This window comes from Oxyura jamaicensis, chromosome 10, assembly GCF_011077185.1.
Source record: "Oxyura jamaicensis isolate SHBP4307 breed ruddy duck chromosome 10, BPBGC_Ojam_1.0, whole genome shotgun sequence".
NCBI lineage: Eukaryota > Metazoa > Chordata > Aves > Anseriformes > Anatidae > Oxyura > Oxyura jamaicensis.
In genome coordinates, this window is record NC_048902.1 from 13,557,166 (window position 1) to 13,577,836 (window position 20,671).

Consider the following 20,671-nt stretch of genomic DNA (forward strand, 5'->3'; position numbering starts at 1 on the left):
AAAGCCTGTCTTGGGAGAGTAAACATGTCCCAATAACACAAAGGCCTTGTGAAATGTGGGATGGGCAGCTGTGGAGACACATGCTCCATCCCCCTGGGCTGACAGACTTGTTCAGCCTGTATCTTGCTGTCGCCATCTGCAAGAGCAAGGTTTGGGGAAAGACCTGTAGGCAAAAGGGTATAAGAAAAAATAGCATGGAGAGGGGTGGAACTGTTTTGTACCACAGATGTCCAGCTTGACCTCATCTCCCTAAAAGCCAGCCCTGCTGCAGCTCCTGGGCTCTTCTCTGTCTCCTTCAGCCAGGAATCCTTAGGCAATCGGTAGACCTCCAGCCAAACTTTTGAGCTGCCTGCATTGGGAAACTTTGTTGAGCAACTGGAAACAAAGAGTAAAGGTCTTTCAAGCAAGCAGCCTGTGTTATCTTATATCATTAAAACAAAATGCGGAGAGTTTTTGAAATATAAAATCCCGGTGAACTCCATAAGACCCACCTCTCCTCCCACTAAAAAGTGAGCCATGGTGAATCAGAGAAAGAACTGAGGTAAATAATTCTGGGGAGAAGAGGAGCCTTCACTGAGCCTTTGCTTTGCTGAGCCTACTGGGAGCTGGGAACTGCACTGACCAGTTCCAGTCAGCCAACTTTTGGCATCAGTGCTGATCCATACCAAGCCTTTTGGGAGGAAAGGGAGCGGCAGGAGCAGGTCTCCAAGCTGGAAGAGGGACTGGGAAGGCTAGGAACAGGATCCCTGGGAACCCAGAATGCTTGGAACATTTTAAAATCGTAGCTGCTGGCCCCTGTGCTAGAACACAACAGCCATCATCGAACACACCATGTTCTTGCACTTGCCTTGCAGCAGGACTCCTGCATAATCACCTCCTGAGGACAGCACCACCTCCACACAAGTACTTCGCTTGCTAATGTCTTCCTGCCAAAGAAAAGCAGGCTGGCGTCAAAGCAAGATCACTGAGTCACAGAGCTCCACAGCCTTACACAGTTCTCAATACTGTTGGAAGAACAGAACTGAATATTCTTTCCCAGTAAAGTATCTTATGCCTAGAGTTTTGTTTCTCAGGTTTCCTCTGGGTTGGCAGGAAGGTCTGGTGGCCCTTAGTGCTACTCCTGTGTGTTCTGTGTAAGCACCTCAGAGATGTTTAGTTTGTGCCTTGCATCAGGCTGTTCTTTCAGGGTGTATGTGAGCCATTAGTTCTCAAAATCACTTCCCTGAGACTAGTCTAAATGAAGACTTATTCCTCTGGTTCATATAGGATGGTGTCAGGGACCTCCAGCAGCTACTTTTGCTGCAGATACATCTCCGGAACTTTGGCATTCAGGGATGACTTTGGCACTCAGAGAGCATGTGTTAATTCACCAGCCAGCCTGCACGCTCCTGGCTCAGTGAATGAGCTCTGGTGTCAGCAAGTGGCTGCCCATGACAGAATTCCCTGAGGGCAATTAGTACTCTTCATGATTGATTATTTACTAGTCCTTACGCAGTGTCTATGCAATTAAATCAGTACTTACCACCTCATTTAAGATCTTAATGAGTAGGAAGCTTTCCCTGTGAAAGCAGAAGAGCGAGACAAGCCCTGGAATAGAAATACAGAAGTAGGAGGAGGAAAGTGAACAGATGGTAGTCATGCTCTTGGGAGAGGGCTGTTACAATATCTGCAGGAGAGTGGACAGGACTATGTTTTTGGTTTTGTTTTTGTTTTTCTGGGCTCAGGGAAGAATATCCCACTGCTTCCAGCAATAAACTTTCACTGGCTTCCTTATGTCATCACCAGCAAACACTCGATGGTACAGAGATGGATAAGACAGTCTGAAAAGCACCTCCACCAGAAATGACAGGTTTCAGATGAATCAACAAACAAACTTATTTACCACAGGGCTGTGCAATTACAGGTGCTGAAACAAAGCACAGGCAGGAGGTCACACCTAGCAATGCTTCTTTCCATCTGGTCCAAGGTATTCCTAAAACTTATTGCACTTCAGCCTCAGCCCTGCATCTGTCTCTGCTGTTCCAGTGAGGACACCAAACCCACACCCTTTTCTAATCCCAAGGCCCTAGGGCCACTCTATCACCCTACAACCAGTTACCTAACACTCTTCTTTGCAGGGCTTTCTAGGAAATACAACAGCCACACTCATATTCCACCTGATTTAGCACTCTTCCATAAAGAAGCTATCAACCCTTCAGCTCCAGAAGCCAACCACCAGGCCAACCACCAGCGAGGTCAGGGAAACCCACGTCACACCTACCCATTTCATCCACAGTGAGCAGGACATGGTGCTCGTTCCCCAGGTCCGAGGAGCGGATGACACAAATCTCTGTCTTGACTGCATCCCAAACACAGACCTGCTTACAGTCGTACATCCTGAAGGCAGCCAGACCCCAGGACAAGCCAACAAAGATGAATTTTCCAGACACTGACAGGCAATTGGCTGTTCCAGTTACCTACCAAGAAAGGGAAAAGATAAGCGCACCCCACCACTTCAGATGAGGAGGATACACCAGCCACACTAGCAATAGTCTCCTAACCTTTCACCAATAACAAAGGCTGATTTATTCTACAAGGGAAAAGCTTTCACATGAGCTTTCATCAGAAGAGCAGGGAAAGAAGGTCACATCTCCCCTGTCACAGAGATTGCTCTGTCAGGAATTAGAGAGTTTATTTCTCTCATAAATAAATAAATAAAATAAATAAAACCTGCTCCCACCTTTCACATCATATTCACTATTACACAAAGCCAAGCTTGCTCATTTGTATGCTACTGACTAATTACCTTCTGGGCCAACAAGGGTGGAGCCAGCCAAGGAAGCAGAAGGTGAATTTAGTACTCTTTAATACCTGCTTCTTTCTTTTCAGAGAGATGTGATAGATGGGTGGCAAGCAGAACCTGCCAGACAAGCTTAGAAACTGCAGCCTTTTGAAATGAATCGGTGAGATGGTGGTGGATTCTGAGGAAGGTGATGAACAGAAGGATGTGAAGTCAACTGAATGGATATTCTCTAGAAAAACTGGCAAGGTAATTGCTGTTATCCCTGGTGTAAGGGGCTCTGTACCTGGAATTCAGCTGTAGGAAAGTATTTTGTGGGCTGGACCTTTAGCTTTTGTGCTTCTCGGAGCATCTCCCTTCTTTCGATGATCTCCATAGCATTTTCAAAAACCAGCATCACCAGTTTGTTGACCATCCTGAAGGGCTGAGGCAACGCATAACGTATTCGCTCGGGATCCTGCAGGAAGAAGTCTTCCTCGTCATCCTTCAGCCAGTCCTCCTCAGATGGCGGAGGAATCTCCAGGGAATGCTTCCGGACATGCACAGGCATCTGGCTGCCTGTCCCAGCACCGGTGCAGTAATCACAGCAGGTGCAGAAGAACGAAGAATCGCACAATATCTACTTTCATGAGGTAAAGGGGAAAAAAGAAAAGATGGTTAATGATCTTTAAGAGGGAAGGGGTTCCTTTTGGCATGGGACTTGTTCTGTATAGCTCATTGCTACTTGTTGCATCACCTCTGTTACTTACAGTTTTTGTTCTGCTCTGCGAATATCGGCCACACAGACGCTGATATTTTACATTTACAAAAAAAAAAAAAATGAAAGTTTAGGAGTGAGTTTGTTAAGATTTATGAAAAGGCATTAAAAAAAAAAAAAAAATCGGGGAGAGGAGGCGGTGGGGGTGAGGGGGGAAGCTTTTCGCGGTGACACCGGCCCGCACCTGCCCCGCTGTTGCCGGTCGCCATGGCAACGGCCCGGCGCGGCGCCGCCCGGCGGGGAACAGAGGCCGGAGCGGCAAGGTTCCGGCGGCGGGGCGGGGCGGGGCGGGGCGGAGCGGGGCCGCTGCCGTTCCCCTGCCGGTGCTGCCCCGCCGCCGCCGCCGCCGCCATGGAGCGCTTCGTGGACTTCACCGACCGCAGCCAGGGCCGCGAGCGGCTCCTACGGTGAGTGCGGGACCGCCCCACGGGCTCCCCGTGCCCCGCAGCCCCGGCGCGTCGCCCCGCTGCCGCTCGCCCCGCGTGCCCGTTGTGTTGGCAGCCGTGAGCCATTCGCCTCGCGTGTCCGTTGTTTTGCCGTTGCAGAGCCACGCAGTACACGTGCATGCTGCTGAGCTATGTCATAGAGCGTAAGGCCGATAAGGAGGAGCTGGTGCTGAAGCTGAAGCAGCTGGAAGCCAGCATGAGCTCTGGCCGCAAGAGTAAGTACCGGTGTCTGAGGGACAACCTCCTCCGCGGGCTCCTCCATCCCACCTCGCCTGGCCCTCTCAGGGCCTCTCCTGGGGACACAAAACCCTTCTAATGTACTCACAGAGCTGGCAACATCCTTACCCTGCCTTGGCTTGTCAGAATAAGTAAGGCTAAAGTAACATCTATTGCTTCTTTAGCCTCTTCTCTGATGAGTTGTTGCTGGGAGAACTGGAGCAATAAGTTAACAGACAGCTGCTGCTGCAGGAACCGAAGCTGTCATCCCTGTTTAGGGACAGAACAAGGAGTTCTGACACACAGCTGCCTTACTGCACTCCCATTAGTCCTCCCAGCTAACACAGTGAGGCATCTTAACATTAAAGATCACCATCCCCTGAAAATCACCTCTGAAGAACCATCCTTCAATGTGGCTTCTTAAATCTTACTTCACACATGACTTTTCTTTAGCATTTACACTACTAAATTACATACACTTCCCTACTCTTCTCGTGGTCTAACTGTATGCATCACTTTGTTCTGTGTCACCCCTTCATCTATTAGGGTTGTGCTGTTTGTTGCTGTGGTTGTCCTGTTTGCTTTCAGCTTGATCTTACACCTACTTATCAATTACTCAATTCTGGAACAATTTCAATATGTGAGGCAAGTACGCTGATTTAATGTGTTACCATAGATTTGTTTTATTATGCCAATTAGCTCTGGAGTGTGATAATTTCCAGGAGAGAGGCCAGCTGGTTTATCAGCATAGCCATAATTCTCTTGTTTGTGCTAAACAATCCTCTAGTAGGCTTCAGGCCTAAATTCAGGGTGCTTGCAGCTCCACTAAACGTGGGTACAGCCAACATCTGTCACTGTTACAGTGCAGCAGGTTATTAAAAGTATTTTGTGTGATACTGTATTAACATTCATGAGGTGAAACCTAAACGTGCAGGGCAGGAAATAGGGTTTGTTTTGTGTTATAGCTGGAAGCGGAATATACTGCTCCTGATCGTGGGGAACTATGTGTACCTCTGACAAATTCATGGCTGAGGAGGGACTTGGGTGTCAGCGTGCTCAGCAGAAAAGGCAATGGGTTTTATGCAGTAACATTTTTGTGGTGGCAATGGGTTTTATGCAGTAACATCTCCTGTCTGGCGTTAAGTGAAATTCACAGCAGTGCACCACTGACGCTGGAGGCTCTGTTTGTGTCGCTGCCCCGATCAGAGTAATACGGGTCCAGAGCACACCCAAGCACTGAAAATGGAGGAGCAGGAAAAGCTGGTGATTCCTGGCTATTGACAAAATTCTGTTGAGGACAGCAGGACCGAGGGATTTATACCCCTTTCCTCCCAAATACTAGCCTCTCACACTGCAAACTCACGGTTTTCCTTAAGAGTGGAGATGTTTAAACATACAAATGCCCAAAGCCTGTTCAGTTTATGAATGGTGGGCAGTGACGTGCTGAGTTGTCCTGCATAGAGCTGTGTCTCTGCAGTAGCCATGCTAAGCTTTGTGGTGTCTCTTGCAGTGTTCAGACTGGGCAACACGGTGCATGCCTTGGTAGCAGCCAGGAGAACTACGCAGCTGCCAGACGTGGTTCCTCGCGTCTGCCTTACGGCTTCCAACCTAACCCGTGCCCTGTACTTCGTCTGCGACACAGTTCTGTGGTTGAAGAGCGTTGGACTCCAGCCTGACATCGATGTGCCCAAGTGGCGGAACTGGGCCACCAAGTGCTACTACTTTTCACTGCTGATGAACCTGGCCAGGGATTGGTATGAGGTCTCGTGGAGGCTGGAACAAGCTGTACAGGAAGAAAAGATTAGAGAGAATTCTTCCTGGGACAAACGAAATCAGGAACTAAATTATTTGAAATGTGATGGTTTGCACGGTTTTTTCCTCCTCCTGTTTCAGATACTTAAAAATCATCCTCCTCTGGTGCTAGACATGGTGAAGAATCTCTGTGATCTCTCGGGTCCTTTGGATACGCTAGGGATCTACAAGACCAATCCAGGAGTGATTGGTTTCTGTGGCCTCCTCTCCTCTCTGGTGGGGATCCTCACATTAGCAAGCCCTCATCTGAAGCTGAAACAGTGACGGAGAGGAACTGCACGGCATGCAGTGAGCCAACAGCTTTGAACTTCTGACAGGTTTTGATTCTTCTTATGGCACTTTACAAATGAAGATATCTCACAGTAACCTCAAGATGAGTTTTGTCCTCTGAATAAATGAACTCCACCATTGCTCCTTCCCTCTCTCTTTGCAGATGAGTTTAGTGCCCAATGGAGTGAAAATGAGAGAAGACAGAATAATATTGCACAAACAGAAACAGGACCTGGAACATGGCTGCCAGATAAGGAAATACTGATGATCCTTTATTACAGGATCCTTTATTACAGGGTTACGAAATAGGTGCCTAGACTACTGCAATAGGTAATAGGACTCATAATTAATCGTGTTTACACTGGAAAGCTAGAATTCACCAATCAGAGGTTCCTGCAGTCAAATTTTCTACAGCGTGTTCAGTCAAGTTAGGAACTCTGCTTAAATGGCCTGAAGTAAAGCCGGAGTGTTGTGATGGGACTGGGTTGCTGAATCCTGACGTCTGTGGGCAGTGGTTTGATGATAACAGAAGTGGTGTTTCCTGACCTTCCAGTGATCTCTGTGTTACGTGAGCACACGCTGTTGACGCTAGACCTATGGTCTGGTGAGTGCCAGCTTTGTCCCAGGGAATCAGCACCTTCTACTTCTCCTTCAGTAATGTGAGCCAAGGACTGCTGGACACTTACTCTGACTTTTCCAGCTGAGGACTTTGGTGAAGAACAGTGCCTGGGAAAAGCTGGTCTCATTGCCGATAATGCTGTGATTTGTAGGGAACTGCCTTTCCAAAGCTGTGAATCTGGAACCTCTCCTGAGCACTACATTTCCCATTACACATGCACCTTAACTCCCAAGCCCCCGCGATTCTAAATCCAACGATTTTACATTAATCACAGTGTGGTAAGCAGCTTGTTCTTCTGTTTTAATTTTACTTGAAAACATCCAGTGTAATAAGGAGCTTTGGAACCTGTATTTAAGGAGAGAAGGCTGTCTTGGAGCTTGTTGAGTCAAGGGTGTGTTTCCAGTTGTGTAAGCTCCTGGAGGGAAGGGAATGGAGTTGGACTTGATCGTATCTGAATCTCCTCGAGAAGAGAAGCTTATTACCTGGATTTGGGCATTCACATTTCACATTTTCCTTCTTGATCCTCATTATCCTCCCATCGCAACCACCAGATTTCTTTTGCATTCCCTCACTAGTTCTACCATTGGAAAATGCCTTGTATTTGCCCTGTGACAGCGTAATTGCTCTTCAGTTATCTAGCTGGGAATGATTGCCTGGCACTGATCTAGGTTAAAGGAGAAATACAGTGTCCAACTGTCTCTCAGCTACATGACGTGCAGCCTTTGTTGCTCCTGGCTTTGCAGAGTACACCATCTGAGAAAAATTTGCACATCATGTAGGAGACAAAATTATTGCTTTTCTTCATCAGAACTCGGCCTGTGAGTTCTGTTGCTTTCAGATTCAAGGACTCCATGTTTCATTTGTCAGGAGATGTGAACAGAGATTTCTCTAACGAGGACCAAGGTACTCTCTTATTACTTCTGATACTGTCTGTAAACAGAAATTAAAAGGTGCTGGTCTCCTTTATTAAAAGGAGAAGGCTGTGGAATTGAGTAGGCATGGTAATGCAGTGCCCCAGTTTACCTTAAGTCGTTGTGGTCATGCCTGGAATCACTTCCACTTTGAATCTGAAGTCGTAGGCTGCCAATGAAGTGTTTGAAAAAAGAGGTTGCTGAGCAGGATAATTAAGTGTGTCTGCAGACCAAACGTGGCCTGCAGCAGCTCTTCTTTTTAATATGGAAATGAACACCATTAAAAGCAGAGCGCACTGGCAGTTCAGACCATAATGGATATGTTGCCTTCAAGGGCTTCCTCCTGGTACCCTTTTTAACAATGGGGTTGTTTTGTTCCTTTACTCCCTTTGCCTTTGAGATGCTGGCCATGTGTGACCCATCCCTCCCTTGGTCAGACTGATCATTATCCTAGCGTGCAGCAACCCCTACACCCTCTTAATTCCTCTCCTAAGGAGAAGAATCTCGATGACCTGGCAGTGGAGGTTTGCCTACCCTTTGCTTACAGAATTTTGTCTTCCTGCAAGAAACTGCATTATGAATTTGTCTCAGGGGACCTCTTGGATACAAAATAGATTTTCCACTGTTTTACAAGCTGATTCCTCTTTTTCCCGTGTAGTTCATAGGTAAAGGGAAGTAGATTAACTTGCTGATGTGGCCCCTGGCCAGATATACCTCGCTCTGCCCTCTGCAGAGGGATTAGTGTGAGTTTTTTGCCCTTGTGCCAAGCAAACACTATGCAAAGCCACAAGCCAGTTCTTGATGTTTCTCCTGGGGGGACTGGGGTGGATTAACAAGTACAGACTTAACCTGGGAGATAGGGCAATGAATTTTCAGCATTTCTCAGCCTTACCTGCCCCATTCTGTATAGAACAGGTCGGAGCATACAGGAGTAACTTTACTAGATGTTAAGCACTAACACTTGCCTTTCTGCTCCCCAGCTGGAGGCAGGTAATTTAATGTACTTTAATGTGATGTAACTGAAGCCATAGAATCATGATCAATGGAGAAGATCCTTTTAGTGCCTTTTCTTTGTGTTTCTAATACAGCAGTTGGAATAAGGACAGCTGTTTGAACACAAGCAATAAACTTATCTAAGAATGACACCATGTCTGTGTGTGATTTAGAGGGTGGAGAAAAGAGATGCCGAAGAAGGAATCCTCTCTCATATCTTTGAATTGGACCAAACTGCTGAAGAGACATTGCCTGTGTTTGTTCTCGGGTTATAGAGCTTTCCTTCCACAGGAGCAAGGTGGCAGCCAGATTTGACAGGCTCATTTACAACCCCAATTTCAGATGCAAAAACGTTAAGAAGTAAACAAGTGAGTACCTGGTAATAGTGCACATGAAATCACCTGAAAAATGACATTTGAGGAATTGCCATCAGCTGCCCTTAAGTACAAGCCATTAGTGCTGGAGCCTTCAGCCCAGCACAGAGCTAGGTGAAACAAATGGCTACACCTGCACTGAAATACCTTATAAACAGCCTTTCATTTGGATGGCTCTTTGTGTCGTAGGGTAAATTGCTGTGGTTGTTTAATAATGAACACCTGTTCAGGGCAAAGAGTGAAGGATAACATCTCTGGCTGAGATGGGGAGGGATGGGGAAAGGATAGCCATTAAAACAGAGCTCCTGCTGGTAGCTTACTGTTTGCTCCTGTCCCCTGCAGTAAGAGCTTTGCAAATTTAAAAGCTCCAAAATGTCACTTCCTGAGTAATGTACAAAGCGTTGCATTCGGCAGCAATTTAGCACAAATTTCCTACTGAATTACTGGTCTTATATATATTTCATAATGATAGCAATTAACAGGAGAATGGTATGTGAGATAAGGAATCTACTCACAGACAAGGTTTTCCTAGCATTTATACCCTGCTTGGCACGATATTTGAGGAAATGTGTGAGCCATTCGAGAGTCCCAGGTGAGCAGCAAGAGTGATCAAAGGTCTAAGACCCAACATCTCTAGGGGGAGGGATCAAATGAACTGGTTTTGTACAGGAAAGGTGACTGAGAGAGGGTGTGAAGGGTCTTCATGTGTCTAAAAGTCTTTCTGCCAAGGGGAGGGCAGTAAATTGGTCTCTAATTCCATCCAAGAGGTACATTTATATTGTCACAAAGGAGAATTAAATCACACAGGTGATGTTATTTTGAACTGAAGTGAAACAAAACACTAAATAGATTGCCAAGGAAGACAGTATTTAAAAAGAAACTGGACACTTGCCAGCAGTGGCCTGGGGATGGCAATCCTAAGCATAAAGATGCCTCGCCTGTCTTTAGGGCTCTAGCTCACCCCCAACCATGGTACATTAATGGGAATGGAGCATGCTGCAGAGACAAGGATGTAAACCTCTGCTGCCTTACACCCAGCTGATCTGGGCTCTAAATGCTGCCTGCAGAAAGTGTTTGTCACGGGGCTGGCGCAGCCTCTGCCCCACAGCGAGGGGAAGGGGAAAGGCCACAGCAGGGCAAAGGCTGCGCCGTCTGTTGATCCCAGCTCACACCAAGGCAGGGAGAAGGCTGGCATTGCCCCTGCCCAGCCAGCAGAGCTGGGAGAAGCCTCGGTGCCAAGAGAGCAAACTTGTGAGCAGGCTGCTGCCCTTTGTCCTGCTATCTGGAGAGCAGTGACTCACCCCACTGCTGCGCTGGAGCCCGTCCAGGACACTGGTGTGCCTCCGTTCGGGGGGTGAGCCCAGCAAGCAAGGCAGGTCTGCGAGCTCTGCAGGGCTGAAAGCAAATCCAGGCTCTCTGGGAGGAAAAGAGGAACGAGCCATGCTGCCAGGAGCCCAAAGCCACGCAGGCTTGGGCACACCTCTGTGTCCTGCACAGGGTTTGAGGGACAGAGGTCAAGCTGCTGCACTACTTGGAGGCCACATTCATGGAACTGTGTCCTGTTTTGGCCCCACCAGCCCAGGAGAGATCCTGAGGGTCAGAAGAGTCCAGCAACACTGAGGGGTTAGGACATGTAGGGGTCTGCAGCACGTGCCGTGCAAGCTGGAGCACAAACTGCTCTGAGGTGCCCAGAGCAAGGAAAAGAGATGGCAGGCACATGCTGTAACAGAGAGAGCTCCACCTGGACATAAGGAAACAGTAATTTGCCATGAGTGTGGCTTAGCAATGGATCTGGGGCCCAGGGAGATGGGGATTTTAGCCTTGCAAGGCTTGACTGACCTCCAGCAGCCTGCCCAGGCTTCAAAGGTAGCCCTGCTTTGAGCAGGTGCTGGAGGAGCTGACCTCCAGAGATCATTTACAATGTGATTTTTTGTCTGATTCTGTCTGCTCCAAATACCTGGAGCTTTCCTGATGGAGTGTCTGCCATTGCGTCTGGTCCCAGAGATGACGCTCCCAGCCAGGCCTGTGCCTCCCGTGCTGACGGTCTCTTCCTTTGGCCCCAGTAAAGGAACCTGGTCCTGCTTATCCCCACACAAAACATTTTAATCCTCCTGTCCTGCTGCTTGTCTACACCATATCCACCTTTCCTTCCCTCCTTCATCTCCTTTTTCAGTGTTGCATCAACCACGAGCTGCAGGCCTTCATTGCAACGCCCCTTCCTCCTCTCCTGCCACGTCGCAGTCTACAGCCAGGCACCGCAGGAAGGCTTTAACCTCTTCTGCTTCCATCACCCCCATTTTCTGCAGGAACCCCTGCCTGACCCCTTCACCTTCTCTCTGGCTGCCTGTTGCTCGAGTTCTACTGCTTTTGAGGAGGTTGGGTCCGCGGATGGCACCTTTCCACCTCCTTTTGGCAGAGCAGGATCAAACCCATGCGGCCCCCAGGCCCTGCAGTGTCGGTGCCAAAGGGGCCGTTTTTGCAGCCCTTGGTCCCAAATTTGGGTGGCTTTGAGGAGCTGTTTGCTCAGTTTCCACAGCAACCCGTGGCTCCGAACCCAGCTGGGAGGTGGGGCCTGGGGGTGGTAGTGTCCGGGGCACCGCGCACCCGGCACAGGACCCGCACGCAGGGACGGCGCTGCCACCACCTCCTGCTCTGCACAGGCAGACCCTCGGTGAGTCTCCGGTCCCCGCTGGGGGGACAGCTTCAGCGGGACTAGTCGGGGTGAGGGCAGGGATTGCCTGCCTTCCTTAGATCTCCTGAATTCAGCTTGCTGCTGGGAAAAGGGAGCTGAGCTGTGCTTGTGGGTGTCACTGAGCTGGGAGCAGCGCAGGTGGGGGTTTCACGGTGCTTTGCAGCCCATCCAGGTGCATGGGGACAGAGCTGATGGCGCTGAGCCATGGAGTGCTGCACAGGGGGACCTCACTGTCCCCATCACAGCCCCACATCCCGAGCATCACCGCTCAGCCTGCCTCATCCTGCCAGCAGCTCCTCTCTCCGCTCCTCTCCCGGTTTCCTACCTTTCCACGCCTATCCCCCCAGCCTGGCTACCCTCAGCTTTCTTTCCAGCCCTGCCAACACATTTCATCCTGCTTGTACCCTGCTCCTCCGAACCAGATGCCTCTCAGCCCGTTCTTTGCATCCTCGGGTGCTGAGGCCCGCTAGCAGGGGAGGAGCACGTGGAGTTGCTGGCTGTAGGGTTTAAGTGGTAAAAAGTCAAGCCTTAGGCAATGGCACGTCCATGGCACCCAGGGGAGGTGCGTGTCCCAGCCCAGCTCCCGCCCACCGTGGGGCGAGAAACAGAGCAGGGAGGCACGGACAGCACAGCACGGCCTGCGGCTCTCAACTTTGCTTTGCAGGCGGACGTGTCGCGATGACGGCCAAGAAGAATCAGACCCTGCAGGATGGAAGTGCCAAGGTGAGTGTGGGAAGAGGGAGAGGGAAGGGCAGAGCGTGAATAGCGCCAGGCGGCTCATCCGGCTCACCTTGCGCTGCCCCCTGTGTTATCTGTACGTGTAATAAAACAGAGCAAAGGATAATGTTTGGAATGCTTGAAATTATCTAGTTAGGAATCAGGAAAGTTAACCCCGAGCTGGAAGGAGATCAGTCAGGCTTGGGAGATGGGGTGAGTGGGGACCATCAGCGCTCCAACAGCATCTGTGGGGTCACTGCTCCTCCAGCAGCAGCAGCCGGCCTGGTTTTGCACAGCTGAGCCACAGGAAAGGAGGCTGGGAGACTCTCACTTGTGCCACCTCCTGGCTCTCAGCTTCCTGAGCAGCTGCTTGCTGCGCCAGAGCCTTGAGCTGGCCACTGGAAAGCAGGGAAAGTGGTCTTGGGGTCATACCCAAGGAGGACCTCCAGGGTGAGCTGAGCTCCTGGGTGGTCACAGAGATGTGCCAAATGCCCGTAGGTGATGGGATGTTTTCTGGGAGCTGGCTGGCCCCTAATCGACCCCCTCTGATGCTCAGGAGAACGTGCTGCAGCGGGTCCTGCAGCTGCCGGTGGTCAGCTCGACCTGCGAAAGCCTCCAGCGGACCTACGCCAGCACCAAGGAGGCCCACCCGCTCATGGCCTCCGTGTGCGAGGTCTACGAGCGGGGCGTGCAGGGTGCCAGTGCCTTGGCCTTGTGGAGCGTGGAGCCCGTGGTGCGCAGGCTGGAGCCCCAGTGTGAGTCCTCCAACGCTGCCCGTGGGGAGGGGACGGGGGGCACACGGCAGGGGGAGCCTCCCGTGGTGCTGACACGGGCACACAGCACCCCCAGCACAGCCCCCAGCCTTCCTCACCAGCCCGTGCTTTTGCCCGAGGCAGTCACTGTAGCCAACAACTTGGCCTGCCGAGGCTTGGACCACCTGGAGGAGAAGATCCCTGCCCTGCAGTACCCCGTCGACAAGGTAGGTCACGGGGGGGACAGCCACAGCCTCTGGGACCCTACAGCCCCCCTGTGAAGCCTACAGTACTTCTCCTATGGGGCAGGCTCTGGGCTTGCTTCCCACCTGCCGGTGTTAAGGGACTCTTCGGGGGCACCACAAAGCAAGGACTTGGCCACAAGGGTTGGGTTGCCCCCATATATAGGTCAGCAGCGTTCTGTGTGCCATCACACCAGCTGCCTCGAGCCAGGGCTGTAGGAAATTGTCATGCCCCTCCTGGGGCTGTCTGCTGGGTGCTCCATGGTCCCTCTGGCTGTCCCCTGCCACCTGGAGCACGCCAGCAGGGCTCTTCTCCATCTCTCCGCCTGAAGCTCGCCTCCGAACTGAAGGACACCATCTCCACCCCCCTCCAAAGTGCCAAAAGCACCATTGGCAACTCTGTGGACAAGATTCTGGAGCTGGCGGTGGAGGGCTACGAGGCGACCAAGAACACCGTGGAGACCACGGCCAGGTACACAAGGAGCAACTCGGTGAGCCAGATGGCGGCCGCTGGCGTCGACACGGCGCTGGGCGGGCTGGAGAAGCTGATGGAGTACCTGCTGCCAGAAGAGGACGAGGAAGCAGGTAGTCCCGATGCCCAAATCACTGCCAGGGGGGCTGCGGAGGGGTGTCCCTGCAGGACATGGGGTGGCTGGGATGGAGGAGGCACCCTGAGGCTGGCCCTATAAGAGCTGGCACCTCGCTTATGGGGTGCAGGTGGAGGGAGAATGTTTGGTACTCGGCCACTGGAGGCTTTTGGTGCGGGGTTGGCCGGGTGGGCTGTCCCCCCCCCAGGATGTAACCCCCCACCACCCGGACCTGGGCTGCTCTGCCTTTAGATCAGAAGCCCAAGGAGACTCGTGGGGCAGCAGCAAAGGTCTCCCAGCGGAAGCCCAGCGCTCTCAGAGCTCCCAGCACTCCCAGTGCTCCCAGTGTTCCCAGTGCTCCCAGTGCTCCCAGTGCTCCCAGCACCCTGGGCCGGATTGGAGCCCTGGTCAGCACCGTCTCCCACCGCGCTTACCAGCAAACCACCCAGAGCCTCCAGCGTGCCAAAACCAAAGGGCAGGAGCTGGTCACCTGGATCCCCATCGTGGTGAGTGCTGCAAAACCCCCCCAGAGACCCCCTAGCAAAATGGGGGCTGCCTGGGGGCTACGGGAACACCCCCCTGTGCAGCACCATGCACACCCTGAGGCCAGACCTGAAATGCTGGGATTCCTGCCGAAGGCTGGGATGGGATTTTTATCGCTTTTTCCCATGGTAAAACCCAAGAGCCCTTTTCCCATGTTCCCAGAGAGCACAATAGGCAGCAGGGGCAGCCGCTGCCAGTTTTCCCCTGCTCAGCAGTGGGAGCCGGGGCCAGCGGTCTCTGTGCCATCAGCACATTCACACAGCTTGCAGCACGTTAGCAGGACGAGTTATTTCTAGCTGGCTTGCCATCTAGATGGCTGATTTATGGCCTTGCCATAACATCCTCCCCACACCAAACGCCCCGTGGGAGGACCAGATACCATCAGGACAGGGGGTACCTCGCCTCTCCCAGCCCGTGCTGCAGTGAGAACCCCTTCCCAGGCGGTCCCAAAGCCCTGGGGCTCTCCCCAAGCTCTGGTTTTTGCCCCCGCAGGGCAGCCTGGCCAAGCCGAGTGCACCCCAGGCACCACAAAGCCATGGTGAGGGGCAGGGCACTGCGGGTGGCTGGCTGAGCCGGCGGCAGAGCAGGGTGACGGAGCAGAAGCAGGAGAAAGCGGGGAAGAAGGAGGACAGGCACGCCGGTGAGGTACAGAGGAACGGGTGGGCGGCGAGATGGGGTCATCCCAAAGCATCCTCCCAGCCCCGTCATTTACTCACTGTCCAAAAAGACAAATAAACGCACTCCTTTTCTGACACCTTCCCAGGGGCTGGGCATGAGCCAGAGGACTGAGTTTCCCTGGTTTGTTCCTTGGGGAAAAAATCCTAAACCCCCCAAATCCGATGGCTATGGGCCAGGTACGATGCAGGTGCCCCAGTTCCCCGACCCAGCACCAAGCTCCCAGCTGTTCCTTTGGGGTCTCAGCACCGAGTGTTCCCCCGCTGCACGGTCCCAGCAGTGAGAAAAAGGGCAGGAGGACCCTGGGTGGGAGGAATTGATGTTTTAGGGGGGCCCTGCTGCCAGCACAAAGAGCCGGGGCTGGGAATTTTCCCCACTGGCAGTAGCTCTGCTGGGACGCAAGGACAGGAAGCTGCAGGTCGGGGTCTGTGCCCTTTGCCTTGGCCTGCAGCGGAAATGCAGGGTCCCAGGGGGCTGCGAGGGGCTGGGGGGGGAGCTGGTGGGGGCCAGCACGAGTGGCTGTGGTGGCTTCTCTCTTCAGGCAGGGGACAGCCCCGGGCTGGTGGGCAGCATGGCCCACAACCTGCAGAGCGCCTGTGCCTCCGGCATCTCCAGCGTGAAGAAGGTCCCCGCCGTGGCCTGGGACGCGGCCGAGGGGTTGATCCTGTTCACCCCCCGCAGGCTGTCCAGGGCCATGGAGACGGTGGATGCGCTGGGGGGGACCCTCGTCAGTGCCCCCAAGCATCTGCTGGGCACCCTGTACAGCTACGTGCCGGTGAGTTCATCGTGGATCAGGTCCCGTCCACCTCCAGCAAAGCTCTTTGGGTCCAACCTCTCCCCATGAGCCCCCCCACGGCACCGTGTAGGGCCAGAGAGTCACCAAAACCTGTGATGAGGAGTCCCCGTGACACCCCCCAGCCAGGGCACACCCCAGTGACACCAGGCCCTGAAGCCACCACGCCACACGTGCTCTTCTGTCCCTGTCGGGACGCCATTCACCCAGTGTGTGCTCCAGGACAGGACCGCAAATTCCTGGGGAGTCGAAAGTTCAGGCCGAGCCCGCGTCCCCCCTTCCCGCTCCTCCGCCTCCCTTCCCTCCCCGGGGGCCGCGTGTCCTGCAGCCGCCCACTCCCTCCGCCTCTGGGGCCCCCCTGGGGATAAAATGTCCCGTCCTGAGGTCTCTGCCCCGAGATCTCCCTCGGGGCCACCGCTCACGCCAGCTCTCAGCTCCGCAGGCAGTCGGTGAAGGACGAGGCGGCGGCTGGGGGCAGCAAGGCCGGCCCTGAGACGGAGCAGAAGGAGGAGGACGGCAAGCCTGCTGCTGCCCCCGCCGAGGAGAAGTCCCAGCTGAGGGGCGACTGGCGGCTGTACCGCGGCCACCACCCGCTGTCCTTCCTGGGCCTGGAGGACCCCCTCTTCATGCGCCACAACCTCTACCGCAGCCCGGCCTTCGAGCCCGAGTACCCCGTGCCGCGGAAATCGGCCTTTGCCCCCTACAACCGGCGGGTGAGCGAGGGCTCCTACCGCTTCGGCCCCGAGGCCATGTACGGCCGGGCCTACTACGCCAACCTCTACAGCCCGGCCTTCAAGAAGGACTGAGATGGTGGGGGCACGCGGCTCGCCCCCCCCAGCACGCTTTGCCCTGCCACTGCCCCCGTCCCCACACCCCGCACGGACACAGATGTCGGTGCGCCGACGAGCAGGGACGTCCCTCAGGGGGTGTCTGTCCGTGCTCACGGGTCACATCCATGGCTGTGTCCCGCTGGGGTGCCACCCCCCCATCCCCGTGCTGGAGCCCAAGCAGACCGTAGGAGAACCCATGGGTGTTTTGCCCTGCGGCCGTCCCCACCACGCGCGTCCCCCGCAGACACAGGAGGGTCCTCGCCCTGCCCCATGGGTGGCTCTTCCCTGGGGAGTGCTCTGGGACCAGGAGGGGGAGAGCAAAGGCAGCCAAAAGTGAGGAGTGAGAAATAGGTGGACGAGAAACCAGAGTGGACCAGAGAAGGGAAGGGGATGTGGAAAAAAAGAAAAAGGGAGCAGCTCTGGGCCACCCTGGTCCTTTTTGAGTGGGTAGTGTGTGCTGGGTGGGATACACAGCGGGGAAATACACAGTGGGGAGGTTGCCAGAGGGCAAAGCAGCCATCAAAAATCACCTCAGAAAGCCCGGTTCCCCAACCTTCCTCCTTCCATCCCACCTTGTAGAGTCGGTCCCTGGCCACAAATTGCTCTTCTCAAGCTCATTAGGGATCCGTGGCTGCAATCCCCACCAAAAGCCCTGGGGATCAGCCTCTCCCTTGCCCCCATTGTGGGACTGGCAGTGGGGCTTTCAGGTCAGGAATGAGACTGGTGATAGCGGGGGGAGTGCCTGTACCCCCTTCTCCTGCAGTTCTGCCCCGTTTCCCGCCACTTGTGGTTGTATCTGCTGCAGTAATAAACCTTCCTCACCTGCCCCCGGCACGGTTTGCTTTACCAGAGCTAGCCCAGGAACAGAATGGGTTGAGGAAGGGGAAACTCGGCCCCTGGTCACTGAAGCAGAGACAAGGGGATCCTGAAGGTGCCTGCAGAGGCTGCGCTAGCTGGGTCTATGCGGTGAGCTGTAAAGGGCTGGGAACACCATGGGAAGGAGGGCCCCTGCCTTTCGCCGTGCTCGGGCAGTGCCCAGCACCATACGTGCCTCTTCCCATGCCTGGAGTACAAATTGACAGCCACGAGGAGCCAGGGGCTTCCTGCCAAATAATATTTATTCCATTTAGAGAAGAACAGAGCAGAGAAATCACTGTCTGTACCGCACACACCACCCCCTTCCTACACGCTGCTTTCCCAGGCACACCAGGGAAGGGGAAAAGCCTCCCCTGCTCTCCTCCCCACCTCCCTTCCTCCCTGGGGACCCGCAGGCTCACAGAGGTCTGGGTTTACGAGACGCACGGTACAATCCCACATCCTGGGAACGAGCCCGGCGCCTGACTTTCCCATGCACAGCCCGCGCGCCACTTGCACAAGGGAAATGTCCACAGCCACCAAAAGGCTGCGGGCGGGAGGAGAAGGTCACCAGCGCAGCTCCGCCTGGAGTCACGGAGAGAAGGAGGATGGGACGGGAGGTAAAGGACCCTGCCTGATGTCCTCCGGGGTCAGCAGCAGGATGCCAAGGTGACAGCTTGGGGACACAGAGCAGGGTGGAGGTGGTTTGTCCTCCCTGCCCACCCCCAGCCTGGGCAGCTTCCCAAAGAAGGAGCTGTATGTTCCTCAAGGAAACCGCCGTGCTCGTGGAAACGCGGCCCATCTCCACGGGCACCCCGAGGAGGCTCCGTCCAGCCAGGCAGCATGCAGAGAAGCAACGCCCAGGCCACGGCTCAGAGGGAGTCCGTTCGCTTGCGGGCAAACACCGCTGACATGGTCTTGACGATGCCCCGGATGCCGGTACCCTTTTTCAGGGCCAGTTTGGTGTCAGGGATGCGCTCGGCCAGTCCGTGGAAGACCATGAGGGCCCCGTGATACGCCTCAGCTGCAGAAACCTCGTAGAACCCACAGTCCAGGGAGAGGGCCAGGAGCCGTCCCTCCTCGCTGGACACCACCCGCTGGTGGTGCAGGTCCCGCTTGTTGCCCACGATGACGATGGGCACCTTCTCCTGGCTCTGCCCCTCCTTGGCCGCCTTGATGAACTGGATTTTGGGGGGCAGGATGTTGAAGCTGGCACGGTCGCAGATGCTGTAGACCAGGACAAAGCTGTCTGCCCACTGGATTCGCTTCTCCTCTGAGGAGCCATCATCTGCCTGGTCCTGGGGAAAGAGAAAAGGAGGGTATCTTTACCCAGCTCCCCCCCCCTCCACAGCTGCCTGCTAGGGCCTGAGCCCATCAGGTCAGGAATGGCAGCAAGCAGTATGGAGGTGACCAGATAGGGACACTGGAGTCAGAGCTGCTGCCCTCCCCTTCCCACACAGATGGGACATGGCACAGGTAATAACAGCGTGGGGTCCTCCGTGGGGCACTCCCACTGCATTAATACCTTGTGCTCAGTCCAGAGGCATAATATCAGTGCCTCACTGTCCTCCCTGGTCAGAAAACTGCGTGCTACGATGACTATTGCCATGAACAACACGGCTGCCCTGTACTCAGCAGGCAAAAAGGGCTCAGATCCTACAAACCATCTGCTGAGTGAGCCTGAAGCAAGAGCTTTGCATAGCTGGGGCTCCCAGCCCGTGGGTGCCACTTTTAGCAAAGGCTGGGTTTTCATCCTCAGGGCAAAGACAAGTGAGGAGTGCGACCCTCTCACCTGGGAGTTGGGGACGTCCCAGATGTGGAAGAGAATCTCTCGGCCGTCCACGGTCAGGGTGTGGCTGTAGATGAATTCTGCCAAAAAAAAAAAAAAAAAAAAAAAAAAAAAGATGCTTGCCCACATAGACCCCAGAGACAGATCCCTTGCACCAGGTCTTCTCCCCTAAAAGCCTTTAGTGTCCACCCTGGGAGACTGCAGCCCCCGAGGCACAGCCCTCATGCTCTCTCCGTACAGCAGCAGCTGGGGCCGTGGGACAGATTTGCCTCTGCCACGAGTACCCCGCGCACTCAGCCCAAACACACCTGTGCCACCTGAGCCTTCTGCACCCCAAAGAAATGGTTCTGAAGTGAAAAAAGGGCTCACTGAACAATCACGACCTTCAAGTCTCCCAGGAGCAGGTGAAGGCTCTAGGGAAGCACAGGAGAGGATGGGAAGGAACCAAACCCTGCAGCAGGATCAGGATCAGGCTCGCTTTCTGACCTCCCAGTCCCCAGCGGGCTTTTAGCGGGACTGGCCCTGGCCCAGCACTCACCCATGTCTCCGTACTCCCCGATAAAGCGCCTGGTAAGGAAACGCACAGTCAGGGCTGCAAAGGGGAGAATAAGAATCACAAAACAATCCTAAACCTCCTGTATCTATGCTTAAACCCAGACCAAGGTCAGCACAGACCCCTGAGAGCACTGCCCTCAGGCAGTGTTCCCCCCATAAACTCCTGCTACTGGGACCAAGCTCGGATTCCCTCCCTTCCAGCTGCCAGGCTGCAAACAGCAGAGAGGCACAGCACGAACCAGCACACCAGCAGGCTGCACCTCGGTGGAAAACACCTTCCCCATCACTCTCCTGCTGCCTGCAAGGTCGTGCTCAGCTTCCTCACCCCAGTACCCAAAAGCACAGCCCTGTCCCCCCTCTGGCCCAGAGCACAGTGGGGTTGCTCTCCGCAGCTTAATCTCCAAACTCTGCTGCAGCTCTTTTCTTTTCTTTTCTTTTCTTTTCTTTTCTTTTCTTTTCTTTTC

The 20,671-nt window shown here is 53.9% G+C and overlaps 4 protein-coding genes across 5 annotated transcripts in view; 2 read left to right on the forward strand and 2 right to left on the reverse strand.

Moving 5' to 3' along the window:
- The window catches only part of WDR93 (WD repeat domain 93), a 10,355-nt gene extending 7,004 nt beyond the window's left edge, over positions 1-3,351 (reverse strand). Inside the window, exons 1-5 of the mRNA XM_035335548.1 lie at positions 3,066-3,351; positions 2,261-2,456; positions 1,523-1,587; positions 848-926; positions 222-349 (exon numbers count right to left, since the gene is read on the reverse strand). Of these exons, the coding sequence (XP_035191439.1) occupies positions 222-349; positions 848-926; positions 1,523-1,587; positions 2,261-2,456; positions 3,066-3,329 (732 nt within the window). The 5' untranslated portion in view covers positions 3,330-3,351. The remainder of the gene's footprint in view (positions 1-221; positions 350-847; positions 927-1,522; positions 1,588-2,260; positions 2,457-3,065) is intronic.
- On the forward strand, positions 3,257-8,955 carry PEX11A (peroxisomal biogenesis factor 11 alpha). 2 transcript variants are annotated; one of them, XM_035335552.1, is made up of 3 exons: positions 3,257-3,411; positions 4,082-4,197; positions 5,709-8,955. In XM_035335552.1, the coding sequence occupies exons 1-3, from the start codon at positions 3,284-3,286 to the stop codon at positions 6,272-6,274; spliced, it is 810 nt and encodes a 269-aa protein (XP_035191443.1). In that variant the 5' UTR covers positions 3,257-3,283; the 3' UTR covers positions 6,275-8,955. The 2 variants fall into 2 exon arrangements, with proteins under 2 accessions (XP_035191443.1, XP_035191442.1); XM_035335551.1 differs by lacking the exon at positions 3,257-3,411 and adding an exon at positions 3,799-3,943.
- Positions 8,956-11,686: 2,731 nt separating this feature from the next.
- On the forward strand, positions 11,687-17,834 carry PLIN1 (perilipin 1). The gene is made up of 10 exons (XM_035336292.1): positions 11,687-11,846; positions 12,536-12,592; positions 13,143-13,341; positions 13,483-13,565; positions 13,913-14,165; positions 14,420-14,673; positions 15,203-15,355; positions 15,927-16,160; positions 16,613-17,455; positions 17,721-17,834. Exons 2-9 carry the CDS (start codon positions 12,548-12,550, stop codon positions 16,982-16,984), a joined length of 1,593 nt encoding a protein of 530 aa, XP_035192183.1. The 5' UTR covers positions 11,687-11,846; positions 12,536-12,547; the 3' UTR covers positions 16,985-17,455; positions 17,721-17,834.
- A 253-nt stretch (positions 17,835-18,087) lies between these two features.
- The window catches only part of LOC118172398 (ras-related and estrogen-regulated growth inhibitor-like protein), a 3,040-nt gene continuing 456 nt past the window's right edge, over positions 18,088-20,671 (reverse strand). Inside the window, exons 2-4 of the mRNA XM_035336293.1 lie at positions 20,191-20,244; positions 19,656-19,732; positions 18,088-19,161 (exon numbers count right to left, since the gene is read on the reverse strand). Of these exons, the coding sequence (XP_035192184.1) occupies positions 18,736-19,161; positions 19,656-19,732; positions 20,191-20,244 (557 nt within the window). The 3' untranslated portion in view covers positions 18,088-18,735. The remainder of the gene's footprint in view (positions 19,162-19,655; positions 19,733-20,190; positions 20,245-20,671) is intronic.

What these genes read in the sequence shown, in the direction of transcription:
- PEX11A (XM_035335552.1), top strand. Translation starts at nt 3,284, where the DNA reads ATGGCGGAGGAATCTCCAGGGAATGCTTCCGGACATGCACAGGCATCT. An exon ending in ACAATATCTACTTTCATGAG is followed by an intron (nt 3,412 to 4,081) that starts GTAAAGGGGAAA and finishes TTGCCGTTGCAG; the next exon opens with AGCCACGCAGTACACGTGCA. An exon ending in CATGAGCTCTGGCCGCAAGA is followed by an intron (nt 4,198 to 5,708) that starts GTAAGTACCGGT and finishes TGTCTCTTGCAG; the next exon opens with TGTTCAGACTGGGCAACACG.
- PLIN1 (XM_035336292.1), top strand. Translation starts at nt 12,548, where the DNA reads ATGACGGCCAAGAAGAATCAGACCCTGCAGGATGGAAGTGCCAAG. An exon ending in GCGCAGGCTGGAGCCCCAGT is followed by an intron (nt 13,342 to 13,482) that starts GTGAGTCCTCCA and finishes TGCCCGAGGCAG; the next exon opens with TCACTGTAGCCAACAACTTG. An exon ending in CCCTGTACAGCTACGTGCCG is followed by an intron (nt 16,161 to 16,612) that starts GTGAGTTCATCG and finishes GCCAGCTCTCAG; the next exon opens with CTCCGCAGGCAGTCGGTGAA.